Source organism: Gobius niger (genome assembly GCF_951799975.1).
Source record: "Gobius niger genome assembly, chromosome: 20".
Taxonomy (NCBI): domain Eukaryota; kingdom Metazoa; phylum Chordata; class Actinopteri; order Gobiiformes; family Gobiidae; genus Gobius; species Gobius niger.
In genome coordinates, this window is record NC_136871.1 from 14,965,642 (window position 1) to 14,983,984 (window position 18,343).

The window sequence follows — 18,343 nt, forward strand, 5'->3', positions numbered from 1 at the left end:
TTTTCCTATTAATAACATTACACTTTCACAAGTCGTAGCTAAAAAGAAAATGTATGAATTTAAAAAATGATCTTTAATATGAGTCACTGGGTCCAAGATCTCTCTGTACAAGACCAAAAATTTCCTCAAAAACAAAATAATTTTTCCTCTATATAATAGTATCAGCCTTTAGAATGCTGTGATGTCACCTGCAACCCAGCAATAGAATGTGATTTAACTGTTGCGGGGCTGCAATTTTTTTCCTAGGATAGTTGGTGGACATTCATCATCCAGTCAGAGACTAATTTAAAATTAGGCACCAGCCCACAGGGTTAATGTGTACATTATCACATTTTAACGGACACCCTCCAGCCAATCAGAATCAAGTATTCACCCAGACCATGGTATAAGTTTAAGGGATAATACACGACGAGATGTCCATTATCAGAAATAACTGGACGACGTGGAGGCGTGAACTTATTCTGATAATGGACACCTCGGAGTGCATTATCCCGCTTATACCATGTTTCCGCCAACTGAAACTGCTCATTGGGGCCTGTTTGCATATTTTTTGTTGAGTTCTGTTGGTTATTTCACTTTTTTATTAGTTTTACCTGAAAGTAGTTCCAGCTCAGTTGTTTATCGTTACTATGGAAACAGCTGCAGTGGATTGAGCTAGAACGTGATTTCAGTGTTATTTAAATGATGCCAGGTTAGATGTACATTATCACTTTTTCATGGACACCTTCCAGCCAATCAGAATCGAGTATTCACCCAGACCATGGTATAATTCAGTATTATCTGGCTTTTAAAATATTGAAATGAAAAGGGCCTTGTACCATTATTATGACATGGCTGGTTTGTAGTACTTTGTTACTGACCATGCTCAGTTTACATGTGGTTACAGTTTAGTGGGGACTGTTATTCAATCAGGAACAGGATACGGTGCTCTCAAAAGGTACTTTGAGTCACAGCACCCCGTAAAGATATTTAAAATAACATTTGTGGACACGGAAAACTACACAATCCATGCAGTGCTAACGGAGCCGGTGAACAATAACATTTCATTGACCCGTAGGGATTTCACTGAGTCAACATGTACATCTTCCTGCAGCCAGGGCAAAGGTCGTCATGTTTTTTGTTTTGTTTTTTTCTACTTAAAAGCATTTCCAAGGGACAAATCAAACTAATAGTTCCTCTTTTGACAAATTTATACATAGCGTTTTTAAAAAAGGTTAAGAAATCTTGAGAAATGCTATTAACGATCGGCCTTGACAGTCTGTATTTCTTAACGGTGAAAAGTTCATTTGTGTTTCATCAAAAAGTCAGGTCAGCCTGGCCAAACATTTCTTTCACCATCATCATTCCACCAGAGTTTTAACCTTCTTGTTTAGGCTGAGCAGTTCATCCTGTCTCTGCTATAGACCATAGAAGAGTAAGAATAAGAAAAGGATCTGACCAGGCGACGGCTTGAGTGCAGTGAAAGTGTCTCTGGGTGTTTCCTCAGTGCTGCTTGTCAACTCCTCACTCAAATAAATAAAGTACTATTGTGACAAAATGCTTCTGCACAACTTGTGTTTGGCTCATTGTGATCGATCGGGCTCAATCTTGGACTCCCCATTCTGTTTGTCGTTGGCCTTCTGCGAGAGGCGCGTGGACACCGTGGCTGCCGTCACCACGGCTTTGAAGCTGCGTTTCCTCTTCTGCACGTTCTGCTCCGGGTGGGCGATGATGACATAGACCTTGGGAATGTACAGCATTCCCAGGGACACTGTGGCGCTCAAACTCATGGACACAGTCAACGTTGTGGTCTGGATAAACATCTGTGTGGGAGGGGATAGAGAACATTTAGTGAAATCTCAATAGGCACCTGTCCTGCTGTTTTAAAACATGCTCATAAAAGCATCCGCAGCTGTCACAGCCTGCAGTCTGTACAATTTTCATTTCAAAGCACAGGAGACGGTGTTTTCGCCCTGTTAAATGTTTTATGGCCATGTAGTCAGAATGGAAAGCATCTCTATTTATGGACAGTGGCTATTTTTCACTGCCCCTATTTGAGCTGTAGTAACGATAATAATTTATACCACAACTGAACTCTGATAAAATATGAAGTCATTATTTGAAACGTGCCGTAAGAAAATATCAACCAATATGGGTCATGAATAAGATATATTTCTGTTATAAATAAGTCATCAATAGTGAAAGTGTGCAGTATATCTCCAGCAGAGCCACATCAGACAGACTGAAAGCCTCAATGTCGGCTATTTTCACATTTTCATCATGGCTTTCCAGAGCTCCTTTACAGCAAGTGGATTTTTTTTATAGATTGTGCATACTTCTTTCACTGAATACAATCTGTACATGTCTGAACCCATGAGTAGTAATGCTGTTTGTAAGAAACTATAAACCACAGTTTTATGGCTTTTACTGTTCATGCTGCACAGTACGTCATCTTTTATTTCTTTTGAGAATTACATTTTAATAATTTGTCAAACAATAACTGAACAAAAAGGAGGGTCTACGGTTCTGAATGTTGAAATACTTGAGGACAAAATAAGGTGTAAATCTCAGTCAGATGGAAGACGTCAGTGACAGACTGCAAAATAGTGGCTTCTTGCATTACGGATGCGTCACCAAATATTGCGATAACAATACCGTGGTGATATATTGTGCAGCCCTAATTTGCTAAACTGAATGCGAGGACAGATATAGAACTTCTGACTGTCAGCGCTGCACGTGGCTTTGCATGTGACAGGAAAGTCGTCTCAGATTCCACACAGTTGGTCTTCCGCACATCTGTATTGTCTGTGCCTAATTGAATAGGAAGCCTGGACCTTCCTTGGAGATGGCCTGGCCACAGTGACCTCCTCCTTTCTTTAATTCTCTAGATTTTTGCGAGAGGTAAAAAGACTTAGAGAGCACCTCGGGCTCTAATTGTACAGGCCTGACCGACTCCTAATGCAGCTCCCTGTTAGTCAAAGTATATCTGTTTTCAAATATTGCACTGCCTCCGCTTGTACGGAGTGACAGAAAGAATAGTCCGCCACAATTACATGAAGCTCCGCCTTTGCCTCTTTAGTGCTTTTAGGATGTCCATTGAGCACATCAGGGGGCATATCGGATATGACATGCGCCAAATCTCTCTTTGAATATCCAGGGATTACAGTGGATTATCATCACTGTTCGTTTAATTTGCCTTGTTAGTTTAGCGCTGAGATTAATGACTTGCTACAAAATGATGGAGTAAATTACAATACAGTATATTATGGATTAAGGATTTATTTCAAAACTAACGAAAGTTTGACTTAAGTAAAATAAAATTATATATACGTATATATTTAATTATTCTATGTAAACTATTAACAAACCTGCAAGTTACAAACAACAGAATTTTCATAATCAATGTCTTAATGATGTAAAAGTTCTTTCTAAAGTTTGCTCTTTCTACACAGAGGAGCAGAGATGAGAATTACCGTTCAGTTCACACGAACTTTCAGACAAATTTAGATTTGCCAATTGTCAGCCCCGCTTGTTAGAGGACTGTAGCCTCCTGACGCTCCAGAAAAAGGTTTCTTGCCACTAACCTTTGCTCTCACTGCTCCTCAGGTGCAGGTGTGCTCTGCTGGTCCTTAGTTTGAAACTGATTGGCACAGGGCCTTATTTGCTCATATTGTATGTGTCCACACATACAGAATTCACTGCTCACTTTTCCCTCAAGGGTCAGCACATTCAATCAGATATGACACTGAATGTCCTTGCAGGTCATACTATAAATAATTTGGTCTCCAAAGGGCCAATCAAACCTTCTACACATTCAAGGTATAGAACTAATCACTGCAACTGCAATTCTTTAAACTATCAAACCACCTGAACATGGCCCGTAGGCAGGCCCACCTTAATAAACCCATAGGCCCCGGGGCTTAAACAGAATTGTAGGCCCCCACACCCCTCAGCGCAAACCGTAACGCTAACCTATAACCCTAAATCCCACAAAAACCCTAACCCTACTACTCCTACATGTATCCCTCTGGGCCAGGTAGGGCGGGCTTCTCCAGGTAGTCAGGTACACACATAAAGCACAATCATCGCATACGGTTAGTCATGCCGCAAAGTGAAGTGATTGACAGGAAAATCTTGATTCACACCCACACCCACTTACTCTAACCCGAGATGACTCCACTACACGTTCAGCTTACTCATTAATGTAAGCAATCAGAGCCATTTTATGAATTTAATTGTTTTCATCCTCACTTATACTCACAGAGGTGGAGAAAAAAAAAAGTATGCTCGCCCCTGGGCCCCCTGGGTTCCAGCCCATGCAAGCCCAGTGGTTAAGGCGGCCCTGCCCGTAGGACGCCTCTAGAAACTACTGCTTTGCAAAAACAAATGTCCCTCACCTTCTCAGTGGACTGTGCTGTGCCAAAGAAGATGGGCACAAAGGCGAGCCAGATGATGCAGGTGGTGTACATAGTGAAGCCAATGGGCTTGGCCTCATTGAAGGTCTCTGGGACTCCTCTGCTCTTGATGGCGTACACTGTACATGTGATCATCAGCACCAGGCTGTAGCTCAGACACAGCATTAGAGACAGGTCGGACATGTCGCATTTGAGGATTCCACGAGCAAACTCTGGGTTTGGAGGCTTCTGCTCCTCATAATCAATGATGGTGTGAGGAGGAATCACACCGAACCAAATGAACACCCCGAGCAACTGAAAAGAGCATCATACAGGGAAAAAAATGTAATTAAACAGAAAGTTTATCTCTAGCATGCCATAAGACATGTTGTTGTTGTTTTGTTTTTTTACAAACAAATGTTGTGAGAGCACATACCTGAACTCCAATGAGGATGAAAGTGATGATGAGCTGAGAGGTGGGGCTAATGAACTTGGGGGGCGTCACGGACTTCTTTCCCTGTTCAAAGATGCGATAGATGCGGTTGGTTTTGGTGAGCATGGCAGAATTACTGATGCACATGCCAAGCCCCAAGAAGAGTCTGCGGAAGGCGCACACGGCTGTACTGGGCTCCGCAATCATTAGAAAAGTGATAAAATAAATAAGGAAAATTCCCGTCAGCAACACGTAGCTGAGCTCTCTGCCTGAAGCCCTGACGATAGGCGTGTCGTTGAAGCGGACGAAAGTGCCGATGACACCAGAGGTAGCCAGGATGCCCAGGATGGCCAGGAACACAGGGATGATGGCCCAGGGAGAGCTCCACTCCAGTTTGATGATGGGGGTGGGTCTGCAGCCCGTGCGGTTCTTCAGCGGCCTCATGTCGAAGGGGCACATGTCACAGGTGAACTCATCCAGCATATATTGGTATCCATCACACAGCTCACAGTGCCAGCAGCAAGGAACACCTTTCACCATCTTCTTCCTCTCCCCAGACTCACAGGGGAAACTGCACACCGAGTCTGGGACTCTGCGGTCACCTCCAGACCACTGCAGATCCTCTGGCTGTGGACAAAATGAAACCTCGCATCAAAATGGAAGACTTGATTGGGTTAGTGACCTCGCATCTTTGTGGCCACAACATTTGGTTTATTTGATATAAATTATGATACTTACACAGGATTACTCATAAAATAATACTTCATTGTGTTATGTTATTGTGTTAAAACAAAGTCAAATATTTACATTGAGTCTGAGGTGGTTGGTCCACTGGCCAATACTCTTGTAGCCTGGATTGCTGACATTGGATATCTGGTACTGGAAGATGTCATAGCGACCAGGGGCATCTCCGTTCTCATTGAACATCACTCCTGTCCCTGCACTGCCTGTTGGGATGAGAGAGATGTAATAGTGAGGCAGACATGATCATTTTTTCCCTCAGCCAAGACACCCACACGCCTTTGAATAGAGCTTGTGTTTGCTTTCTTCAGTCCTGTGCAGTGATGTGCAAGCTGAATACAGGATGCTCTTTAGTGAAGCCTCCGTTCAGTGCACTCTGCTCCGTTGCCCCACCAGTCCCTGCAGGCGCTCAATCGCAAACCCTTACATACGAGCCAAGGTCATGCGGCAAGACCGGAGCACTAAATAGGATGCTTTCATATGACATGTTTTTTTTTTTCTAAGTGAGACTTTTACAAAGAATGGGTATGAATAGCTGTAGCCTTGTGCACAGGACCACATAAGCAGACAGCCGTAGGGGGAGGGGTCGCGCTCTGAAGAAAGCAGGCAATAGTAGGTGCATTAGCAGAAATATTTCAAGGCCTCCGTCTTCAAGACAACTTTCATGCAGAATGCTTATTCAACATCTTCTATTTAAATTGTATTCAGGAAGTCCATTTGCGTTTTCCTTTAAGAAACAGTTTAAGCATATTTCAACACGTCCTTCTCAATGCAAGCAATAACAGTTATATTTCTGGAAACGTATAAGTCCAACATTGAAAAGTGTGTGGCTCACCATTGAAGTTGACAGCGTGAATATATTGCAGCAGCATCCTTCCTTCCACTGGGTCCATCTTCTCACAGACTCCCATTGACCCGGGGCAGAGGTCCATGTGCATGCTGTGCAGGGCGTGGGCCATGGCATACACCGCATCAATCACAAACTGCACCTTCCCCTCCTGTTCGTACTGCGAGTCCTGGCTGATCCTCTCCTCTCCTGAGCCAACACACAGTGTCACAAAGTTACTCAACTGTGGGACGATACATCATCATTTGATCAAATCTACTCCACAGAAACCTTACCTGTACATTTTCTTCTCCCCACGTCATACTTTATGCCTGGTCGAGTTAGTTTGCACTTGAAGTCATCTTCCCAGAATTCAGCAAACCAGATATTTCTTCTGTTATTTTCGAGGGATCTTGACATGAAGTATTGGTCAAAAGCTACAATCAGAAAAATAGGAGAAAAGGGACAAATATTTGTTAGATGTATGCCCTGTCCTAAAGTAAATTACTTGTGTAATCTGTCCAACAATGTAATTTGGAAAACAATGATTAAATGAAAACAGCCAAAAGGCCTATGAGGAATCATTCATTTCCTTTCTTTGCTGCATTGATATTAGCAACATCCATCAATGCCACACGCTTCAGGGCAACATGACCGTCCCGATGGACTCTCATTTAACTTAAATGTCACTGAGTGATGTAATAAAACTGCTCTACCATCTATAGAGGCCCGTTTGGGCAGGATTGTGACGGCGCCCTCTGCCACCTCCTCCTGGTCCTGAACTGGCGAAATCTTGGCTCCCCAGCTGTCAGAGCCCACAAACAGGAAATGTCCCGTCAAGTTGGCACTTTTAGCTGCCTGTAAGACCCGCCTGAAAAAAGCAGATCAGGACATGAGCCCCAGAACAAAATGAGACCACGGGTGTCACAGTATCAGTATCCTCACTTGATGTCATCCTCATTAGCAAAGATGATGACCCCGCGGGCGTTTGAAGTCTCCATCAGTCTCTTGATGATCTTTTCAAACTCTCCAGGTCGTGGTTCTCGGGGGATTTTGATGGATTGTGCAATACATAAACCTCCTGCAGCAAAAACATAAAAACATTGATACAGTATTAGATTTGCTGAAATCAAATACCGTAAGACAGTTAGTAGGATTTGTGTTAAATAAGTCTTCAAATTTAGGTTGTAATTTATAAACTGAGTTTTGTTGTTGCTGAAAGGTTGTTGTTTAGTTGTCACTAAACAGTTGCTGGGTTTTTGTCTGATTCTTATCTGCTCATACGTAAGTCATTGCTATGAGTGAGAGCAAGATGTTATATACCATACAAGTATGTTGTACCTAATTTACCATTTGTAATTGCCTGTATTACAGTTTTAGAGCCCTAAATCTGATACGTAAATGAGAGAATACTGGATGAGTAAAAACTGCGTAAAGGACTCCACTTCTGCATGTTCTACTCCTTTTGCACATGAACAATCGCTTGATAAATGACCCCCTTTGTGTTTTCTCTGTACTGCATAAACAATATAAATGGGACCAATGAAAACACTCCCAATTTTGTTTCAGAGCCAGAAAATGCTTCAGTTTCTAAAGCAAGTTTGGGCAGAGTAGATTAACAGGTAAAAAGCCCTGTTGGAATGTCTGCCTTGTTTAAGGATTTTACAGTCCACCCAAAATGTTTGTATAATATTGAACAGAACAAGCCAGTCTTATTCTTCCTATTTTCAAAGGCAACAGGTATTTTGTGGCACTATTTGTATGCTTTTATACTGTGACCACATTCCCCGGTGTCACAGCAGGACAATGATCAGGGTACTTGACCTGCTTCTCTGGATATCTGCAGAAAAGCGTCCACTCCGCTCTCTCCGTAGTTTCCCTCAGAGGCTATCGTGGACACGTAGTTCCAGCCCATGGCTTTGACGATGTCCACCATGGCCTGGGCCTGGTAGGAGTCTGGAGGCACCACTCGGGAGAAGAACTCATATCGGCTCTTGTCGCTTAGCTCGGGGGCGGTGGAGGCATAGCTGATCTGGGGGATCTGAGCAGGACAAAAGAGTTCAGTGAAGAGGAAAACATGGACCTCCATCATTATTAAAGCAATATCCAAAGGTAAAAAGACTGAATGACGCACCATTTAGTGACAAATATGACTTTGCCATCAGCTTTTTGATACACTGTATCGTCTAATGTGAGCACGGCACAATTCAGAATAGAGCGTCATCTCTGAGCTGCCTTTAAGTGACATAACTGCTTTTATAAATGAAGCAAATCTCTTACGGAGATGTGCAAAGTCTGTTGCCAAATCAATATGATCCTTTATTAAACAGTACATATGGCTAGTCTGAAGCTACATGCAGTATTTACAAGGGCTTTATTATCTTAACAAAGATGTTACAAATGAGTTATTGTGTTTGTAAAATGTAGTTTAACTTACTATGAGAAGCAAGGAGCATGACACTACTACATCATACATCGATTTACAAAAGTGCTTCAAACTACAGTGATACATGTACATAGGTGATAATCACCATTGTTGGGCAAGTTACTTTAAAATTGTAATATATTCTATATTAGCTTGCTTAGATGACATTAGCTACACCATCTGCCGATCTTATACACCAGTGTCCAACTTGGTTTGGTGCTGCATTTTATTTGGATTGTAATGACTAAAATATTCCCATATTTTGTTTCAGTAATATATGTTATATTCCTTAGTTACTGAAAAAAGTCATATACTTTTGTAACTCCTTACTTGTAATACGTTACCCCCAACACTGATAATCACTATTGGGAGATTTTTCACAGGTTTTTTTCCTCACACTACAATGCATCCTTTCATCTTTGGCATCAGATGTAATAAATACACACCTTTCAACAGCTCTATAACAAACATTTATCTGTGTGTTTTTACATTGAGTTTTTTTTTTTAAAGGTTTTTTTCGACCTTAAAAGCAAGGAACCAGTCACCCACTCACTCTCTCATTCATACACCAATGCAGGCAGACACTGGAGGCAAGGAGGGTGACGTGCCTTGCCCAAGGACACAACAACAGTGGGCACCTTCAGGAGCTGGGATTCAAACCCCCGACCTCCCGATCCTGAACGACCCGCTCTACCAACTGCACCACCGTCGCCCCATGAGGTTTTACTTCTAGTCGGCAGCTTTCACTTTGACCATGAGCCCTTTTGCAGTTCACTCCAGTCTGTAGTGAGGTATTACTGATGTGACGTTATAATACAGGGTCGGGCCACAGCTGGAAAAGCATTTGTCTGGGAAAAAATGGATGAGAAGATTAATTTACTGCAGCGCTACTTCTTTAATGATACAGTTTATGTGGCCAGCGTTAACTCTGACCCTGTTAATGCCTGGCCCCGAGCATGGCTTAGCACGGGGCCCTCCGGAGGAACCAGCAGACACAAGGGCTGCTGAAGGGAGAAGGAGAGAGGACCATTTCACAGATTATCTAGAAGGATTAAGGGGGTTTTAGTCAAATTGCGTTAAGCACAGAGCGAGAGACAGAGATCAAGAGACTAGGAAAAGGTTAGCAATTCTCAGTTGTAAGCCATACAATCATTTAATTCTGATGGCCACATGCAGTCGAATTTTCCCACCGCACAATGAAGTGTAAATTGATTGTTTGTTATGAGTCTCCTGCAGATTATGTCCTCAACAGAATGACCTTTTACAAATCTGAACAATACTTAACTTTGAATTAAGCAAAAAGGTAAACATTCTGTGCATTGTTGACACACACACATTTGTAATTACCTGGACCAGCCATAATCCTTTCCAAATATATCCCTGTTAACATCTGCATCCTAATCACTGCCCTGCCTTTTTGGCCAGATCAAACTAATGAGTTGTTTGATCTATAGCCCACAGAGGCTCAACAAGCATACTAATACATTGTCTTTACAGAAATTATTCACTAAAGATGTCGAAACAATCATGAGCCAGATCCATCTTCTCGAAAACTTTCTCACAACAATAACAAGTGTTTTCCCAACTCCAGAGCCGAAGCAATAACGCACACAACCAAATGGACTGAGTAAAAAACCCTACAAGAAAAGTGGTCATTTCAAACAACCAAGCAAAAAGAGGGCGAAGGGGAAGTAAATGAAGATGCAGGGTCAGGGTTTTAACAAGCTGCAAAATGGAGAACTTGATGTATTTTTGGCTATAGCAGATCTAATGCTTAGATCTTATGTACATATTATATACACACATAGACTTCTTTTCATTGATCAAAAATAAGCAGATATTATTAAATTTGGCTATAAAAAATGCATAAATCTGGCTTGACCGCTCACACTCACTAACTAGTGTTTAATAAATTGTTTTTCCTCTAGTGCTGATATATATTTATTGTCTGAATATCTCTGTGATCTAATATGACCCTTTTGTGAAGAATAATGTCCTGTTTATAATACTGAGACTGGGATGCTTTGTGTCACCAACAGTACATATTTAGTATGTGTATCCGTATTCAGTTAAAGTTATTCATATTGTAATATTGCGAATAATTATTGTGTATATTGCTAAAAAACTTTAAAATTAATGAATTGTACAGACAAAAATATAAGAGGAATTTCCAAGAGCTTTAAAACAAATGTTAATGGAGTGAAATATTTTGACAAAGGACAATGCAGTATGTATTATATAGGGTAATACAATATAACAATGAAAGGGTGTATCCCCAAAATGTCTAAACAGATTGTTGTCCCAGTACAATGACATATACCATAAAAATAAAAACACATTGTGGACGAGATTCACACCAGCGTGAGACGTATATCATAAGATATATATCACATGTGTATATTTTTACACATGCAATGTCAGTGTAAAAATATACAAGCTGTCAAGTGATTCGATGTTCTGAATGTTTTTGTTATTTAAAGGAAAAAAATGAAAAAAGAGCACATTTGCGCTGAACTGTAAAGATATGTCTAGAAGGCACAGCACATATGGGCAGTAGAGGAAATATTGAGCTAAATCGGCTCGGGAGCCACCACAAGTTACCAATGTCATCACTGTGGCCTAATGCTCTATTTTCAGACCTGGTCCTGAGCTGCTGAGAGGGGCTTAGCGAAGGTTGGCATCTGTAATGCAGTGGTTAACATCTGCCCTGTGCGCAGGCTGCTTCACCTTCCTCACGTTTATCAAGAGCGTAACAAGTTCTGCTCTAACACTGTCTTACTTCTATATTATTAGGTCCTATATTAGGCTTTATTCAAGGTTTTTAACATTTTAGCTCGAGCACATCACATTTCATAACTTGAAATAACATGTATCAAAAACAAAGTGATTCACCCATGATTTCTGAGCACCTTGACTAACCCCGTGCAGAAATAGATGAGAGTGGAGAAACAATAGCAGATTTCAGAAAATGGTTTGTAGTGGAGACAATTTAAGCACTGAAAAGATCAGAATGAGTCCAGTGATGTTAAAAGTTGGACTTTAAAAACACAGAAAACATGCATAAAAGATTATACATTTAACTTCACTAGTCACCAATAAACAATAAAAACTGGTAAAGGTAAATAAGAGCAACACCATAAAATAAGGAAAGAATAAAAACACAAAGATGAAACCAAATACAGAAGCTATAAGTCAACCAAGCCTAGATGATCTCTGGATCTACAGGTAAACGTGGCAATCATCAGAATAAAGATGATATTGTATGCCATGTTTCTTAAAGATGAGGCTTAGTGTGAGGAGAATTTGGCACCAGAATAGGACCCTGGGGCCCAAAGCAGTTATTATTGTGTGGTCCAATGTGTCAAAAGCAGAATCACCTGAATCTGTCACTAAAAGCCGGGCATGAAACATTAAAAGTTTTATGAAATGCTTTATCGCTTGACTGGAGGATGTCAAAAATGCGATGAGCTTCAAGAAAAGACTGCAGCTGCTCAAGGACGCGTTATTCCAAAATCAGGAACATCAAAGCTCGGGTCCCTGATTTTCCTATTTTCAAACCGTGAATGGAGGATTCAATCGGCAAATGTTAGCTGCTGCTTTAACCCGTTTCTAGCTCTTACAATACCATTGGCACATCTTTTTGTCCACATAAACTAGGTAAGCTAAATGGACAAACTGCGACAGAAAATACACTGCATAGATTACTCTTCTATGTTCTATGTAATGTGCGATTGGTTCACTGTTCATGTGTGCGTTTTTGTAAAAGTTTGTAAACCACTTCAGAGAGACATTCACGAGACACCAGGATATGCAAATGCAGATATACAGGAGTGTCACAATATTAGCTCTAATCTTGGGCTAGTGTAATATTTAATTTGCGTTAAAAATACATGCATTCCTTTTAAGGTCAATTACAATTTTCAAAATTATTTCCATTTGCTAAATGCCAGAAGAAGAAGAAGAAATATTATTTAGGATTTGTGTTACTTTCTACAAAGTCAGAAGTTTACATGCACTAACAGCCCAGATGACGATGTCACGACTGTTACTAAACACAGTCACAGACACAGTCTGGATGTCTTACATTGCAAGCACACGTCTGGTTCATCCTTGGGTGCAATTTCAAGACAATTGAAGGTGCCACGTTCATTGGTTCAAACAATTATACGCAAGTTTAAAAAAGATGGAAATGTCCAATCATGATGCAGATCAGAAAGGAGGCGGGTTCTGTGCCCCAGAGGTGAATGTGCTGTGATCTGAAATGTGAATATCAACCCAAGAACAAATGCAAAAGACCTGGAGAAGATGCTGAACCTGGTTAGAGTTTGTCATTTGCCAGAGGGAAACAAGTCCTGTACCGACATGAGAGTGTATGCTGCGAGGAAGACGCCCTTACTCCAAAAGAAACATGAAAAAGCGAGTTTGGAGTTTGCAAATGAAAAAGGACAAAGACTTTAATTTTTGAAGACATCCTGTGGTCTGACGGGGGGTCCTGACATCATGAAGAAAGAACACTATGTGGAAATATTGGAGCAACATCTCAAGACATCAGCCAGGAAGTTAAAGCTTGGGCGCAGATAGGTCAAAGCATACGGCCAATACTGGTTACAAAGTGGCTTAAGGATAACAAAGTCAATGTTTTGACAATGCCCTGATCTCAATCCAGTTGAAAATGTAAGAGCAGAGCTGAAAAGGCATGTATCTCAGTTACACCAGTTCTTTTTGGAGGAATGGGCCAGAATTCCTGCCAACCAGTTTAAAGGCAATGCTTCCAAATATTAATGAACTGTATGTAAACTTTTGGCTTTGTAAAAAGTAGTATTAAACCGTGAAGAAAATTCTCTCATTCTTCTGGAATTTAGCAAATAGAAATCATTTGGAAAATTCTAATTGACCTAAAAAAGTAAAAGTAAATTCTGGTTTCATGTCAGACAGTGAGAAAAAAAATGCATGTGTGCCTTTTTGTATAGTGTATGTAAATATCTGGCTCCCACTGTATATTATGCATATACAGTAACAAGCTTGACACTTTTTGAATGGATTGGGCAGGAAAACAGAACCGATGGTTTTAAAAAGAAGAAGGGAATATCTCACATTATTGATACGTGTAAACCTTATAGCTCAGTCAGTTTATCAGAATATGGGCACAACGATGCCGGCTTATTCTCTCGGGTTCTAGCGCTATGTGGCCGTGAAGCTTTGACAGCACAATATGACATAATAGAGGGACTTACAGGGAATCGGTGTCTCATCAGCTATAAGCACTGTCATCAATTATCGCAGGTCAATCAGCCAGGACAAAATAGTACACGGAACACCGCAGAGGATTAGACTGAACAGACCGCCCACTACAATGAATCCAAATCTCACTGTGTGCTATTTTCAGGCAGCACTGGATAAAACAGTTGTACAACCTTTCAAATTAGAGGAGGATGAATATAACGTGTCCCATTGCAATATGAAACAGTTTAGGCTGCTCTTAATAGTGGGAAACAGTTTCAAAGTGGAGCTTTGTCTGCTGTGCTGCACAAACCTTTAAATGATACAAAACATCGAGCGACTTCAAATGAAATAAATATGAGTTCACTTCGAGCAAACAATTTAGTGGCCTTGAAAGACCCATAATACAAATCTCTGGTTCAAACATTGCAACAGCTAATTGATAGACCTAAAATCACATCTTATCTTTCTCTCATTTTCTGCTTTAGTAACTTCTTATTATGGTTTTATTTGGTCCAAACCTCTCCCCTGAAAGCTCACATCTCAGCATCCTTCAACAAATATATAAATTACTTACCAACTCTTTCCTGCCTGACCCCCCATGTGCACTATAGACATGGTGATCAAATAGAAAGTTAAGCACATGTGGTATTTTTTTGATAAAATACTTTTGTGGGCAGTGGGTGGTCACAAGCTTTCAATATTTATCTTTTGAAAAAGTATAATAACACCATCCGAGGTAGTTAAAATGGCTGCTATCAGGTTGTTTTCATCATCTTTAGGCTTATCTAAGGCTTATTCAACAATAGTTTGTGGGGAATTTGGAGCGACAATGGCTCAGATGGTAGAGCTCCCACTTGTGCAGATTGTCGTTGTGTCCTTGGGCAAGACACTTCACCCACCGCCTGTGTGAATGGAGTGAGTGAGTGGTTGATCAGAAGGGCAGGTGTCCACGCTGTAATGTCGTAGTGCTCCTAAGGTGTTATTACGCCTTACAATATAGTACCTCTTTTTTATCCGCTTAGAAAATCGACATGTTTAATTTTGTGTAACTATACTTGGATCCTGTAACTACTTAAGTAACCGTATTTAAATGGGGAAAACGTGGAAGAGCTTGGTCGCTTCTAACTTCACCCCTGTTTGGGTCCATAGAGGAGAGGAGGAGAGGATAAATGCTAACAACAGCTTCGGTCTTTTTGCGTGACTGAGCGTAAAGACCAGACAGGTACGCATCACCTCGTCTAAGCTCAGGTAAGAACATATCTCAGTGCGGAAAAACTGTGACCTGTACCTTTAATAATGTGTGAGCATGACCGGTGTGTATAGTGTGATGTCATCTCACCGCAAACAGTCGGAGCACATTGGCCACCATGATGGACACCGCACTCCCGGACGCCCCGATGACACCCACCACTCGCTCAGGTTTGGGGATGATGGGAGGCTCTCCATTGGAGCAGCGCACGTCAGAATTGTCCTTCTGAATGAGGGCCTGGACAAAGGTGAGGGACTGCTCCAGAGCGTATGTGTCTCTGGAGCAGGTGTCCAGAATGCGGGCCCCAAGCGTGATATTTGGCAGCAGGTCTGGGTCACTGTTGATCTGGTCGAGAGCGTACAGCATTGCCTCCAAACGATGGATCCCCTTCTCTTTCTTCACCTCCCCACAGGGCACGCCCGCAGGCCCTCGGGAGTGGATAGGGAAAAGTCCCCCTAAGGTGATGTCACCTTCGATTTTGATGGACTGGGGCTTGGATTCCGGCTGGGTCTTGGTGCATTCGCTGAACCCAAACAGCAGTACCCACAGGAGTTGAAAGCATGATGGGATTGTGGGTAGTGTGCTGACTCGGCAGCAATGGGACATCATGGTGAGGATGGACGGAGCTACACACTGCGCCAGGCCACTCCCTCTACCTGCGCCACCTGAGAAGCCAAAACACCAAGGACAAGCATCAAGCAAACTTGTGCTATAACAGACAATTACAGCTCAATCTATTTGACAATCAGTGAAAACATTGTAAAAGTCTGTAATAATGTTCAATTAATGTTCTTTTTACTTTATCATAATCCCATCACTCTCATAAACCAAAGTCCCCTGTCTGGCCATCAGCAACAACATGTCACAATGGTAATTATGTAGAGACTTCAACCACAGTCAAATACTCCAGGCACATTTTAGGTAACACTTTATTGTACACTACCCTTGTACCTAACTAAATTTAGTACCATGTAATGTGCTCTGAATGTGTAATAACTTGGAACTATGGGTCAGATACACAATGGAATAATATGTATTTGTAGTTTGTAGGTACATAATGTAATAAGACATAACTCTAACCCTAAACCTAACCTTAAGAGTATCTAACCCATTACACATGTTATTACAGATTGTTACAGAGCACGTTACATTGTACTAAATTAAGTTAGGTTAGGTAGTGTAAAATAAAGTGATACCCATTTATATTTAGACAGAAGTAAAAAAAAAAAAAAAAAAAAGTTATTTGTGTGAGGCAGCTTCAAAATTCACTTAGGTGCTCTATGTGTGCTGACTTGTGTATCTAAAATGTGTAATAAACTGATACAAGAGACATCAGTACTTCTTTAACTGAATGTCAGAATACAGCACGACTGGTATTTTGTTACGATAGACATTTGTGTGGACAGTAGACTGTTTACAAGTGTGAACAAATGTCATGCTTTTGGCAACGTCGTAGGGTTGTATTAACGTATATTGATGAAGCCTTTTCTAAAGTGGATTGTGAATGCAGAGTTTGATCTTGATGTTACATTTTGTGTGTGTTCAATGCGTTACAATCAAAAAACACACACATCCCTTTCTAAGGAGTGTGCTGGGTCAAAAAAAGGCAACAAATGCAGTAAGAAAAAAGAAATGTCATGATGAAGGACGCTTAGTCTGAAACGTTAGCTACATCTTTTGGTGTGAATACACATTACACATTTATTTTCAATGTGTTCCCTGTAAATTCAGAGAAATTATAAAGTACTTTTTGTCTCGACATTTGCCCTCATTACAAGAATAGTTTAATCGGCAAAAGACCTCGTCCATATTTTCAAAGTCAAATTATCCAGGGGCAAAAATGTCCCAATGGTAGATTAAAATAATTATGGAAATGGCTGAAAGCGCTTTATAAGTTGGTGGCAGGAATGAGGCGGACTTTCTCTGGTAGCAGATGTGTGTGGCTATATTTGAGCTGCGTGGAGGAGATTTTAGGAAACATCCAGCCTGACATGAGTGACTGTTGCGAGCTTTTATCATGGGCTTGCAGAGTGCACCGTGATGGAAAGCACTATAAATTTTGCAAAACAGCAAACATCGACTGAATCTTCACTTCATTTCATGCTCCAAAAGCTACGGCGGGTTAATTATAACACATCCGTCTAAATATGAATGAGACAAAATCTGTTTGAAGCTGTATATGTCAAACATTCCAAAGAATATTTTACATTTTGTTTTTTTTTGCAGAAATATAATTGAATGATTTTCTAAGAACATATAGCAATACATTAACCTGTTCAACACCTAATATATTAAAGGTTTATCCATGTAAAGTCCAAGCATTTTTCATTCATAAATGCACAAGGAGATTTTCTTTTTCTTCTTACCTGCCCATTCTTCATCGAACACTCTTGATCTGATCCATCACTGATTTATTCCTCCATCAATCCATGCTCCAAAACAGGGACTTTATCCACAGGGCAAGCCCGCACTAAAGTAAATCCTTTTTCATCCCAGTCAGGCAAACTAAAGGGAAGAAAAAAAAATAAAAAACTCACAAATAACACTATTAAAACAATAAGAGAAAATACCGCAGCATCAGTATCATCGCAGAATCATGGGGAAAATCTAGTGAGGGGGGGGGAAAAGACACAACAGTGGTGAGATTCTACAAATCACTGCCAAATCCCTTAAAAGCGCTCGCTCTCGCTTTCTCTCTCTCTCTCTGTGCAGCGCTTGTTCCTCTGAATCTCTGTCCATGCACTATGCTACTCCACTCCCCCCTACACACACACACACACACACACACACATTCACTTACCGACTCTCTCTCCCAACTCTCTCCTCGGGACGCTTCTCTCAGCGCACTAATGGCCACAGATTGGGATTATCATCATACAGGCTTGTGTGAAGAAAGCACTAGGTGGAATAGACCCTCCCCCCCCTCCATGCTCTTCTCATATGATGGAACTCTGTCACTTTGAGAGATTACACGAGCGGCCATTTGATACAGACGCAAAACAGCCCACAAAAAAAACAGACACACACACACACACACACACACACACACACACACACACACACACACACACAC

At 41.1% G+C, this 18,343-nt stretch overlaps 1 protein-coding gene across 1 annotated transcript; it reads right to left on the bottom strand.

Annotated features, from left to right (window-relative positions):
* Nucleotides 1-726: 726 nt before the first annotated feature.
* Nucleotides 727-18,140, bottom strand: grm6b (glutamate receptor, metabotropic 6b). The gene is made up of 12 exons (XM_079578550.1): nucleotides 18,071-18,140; nucleotides 17,637-17,775; nucleotides 15,361-15,935; nucleotides 8,198-8,414; nucleotides 7,319-7,454; nucleotides 7,090-7,244; nucleotides 6,670-6,810; nucleotides 6,383-6,583; nucleotides 5,614-5,753; nucleotides 4,810-5,433; nucleotides 4,377-4,688; nucleotides 727-1,802 (listed from the first exon to the last, which is right to left on the bottom strand). Exons 3-12 carry the CDS (start codon nucleotides 15,877-15,879, stop codon nucleotides 1,563-1,565), a joined length of 2,685 nt encoding a protein of 894 aa, XP_079434676.1. The 5' UTR covers nucleotides 15,880-15,935; nucleotides 17,637-17,775; nucleotides 18,071-18,140; the 3' UTR covers nucleotides 727-1,562.
* Nucleotides 18,141-18,343: the final 203 nt, after the last annotated feature.

Bases quoted from the DNA above. Each gene is read 5' to 3' on its own strand.
- grm6b (XM_079578550.1), bottom strand. From the start codon at position 15,879: ATGATGTCCCATTGCTGCCGAGTCAGCACACTACCCACAATCCCATCA. The intron at 7,455-8,197 runs GTCAAGTACCCT...TTTTTGCTGCAG, and splicing joins GCAGATATCCAGAGAAGCAG to GAGGTTTATGTATTGCACAA. The intron at 4,689-4,809 runs GTATGTGCTCTC...TGCTCTTTTCAG, and splicing joins TCATCCTCATTGGAGTTCAG to TTGCTCGGGGTGTTCATTTG.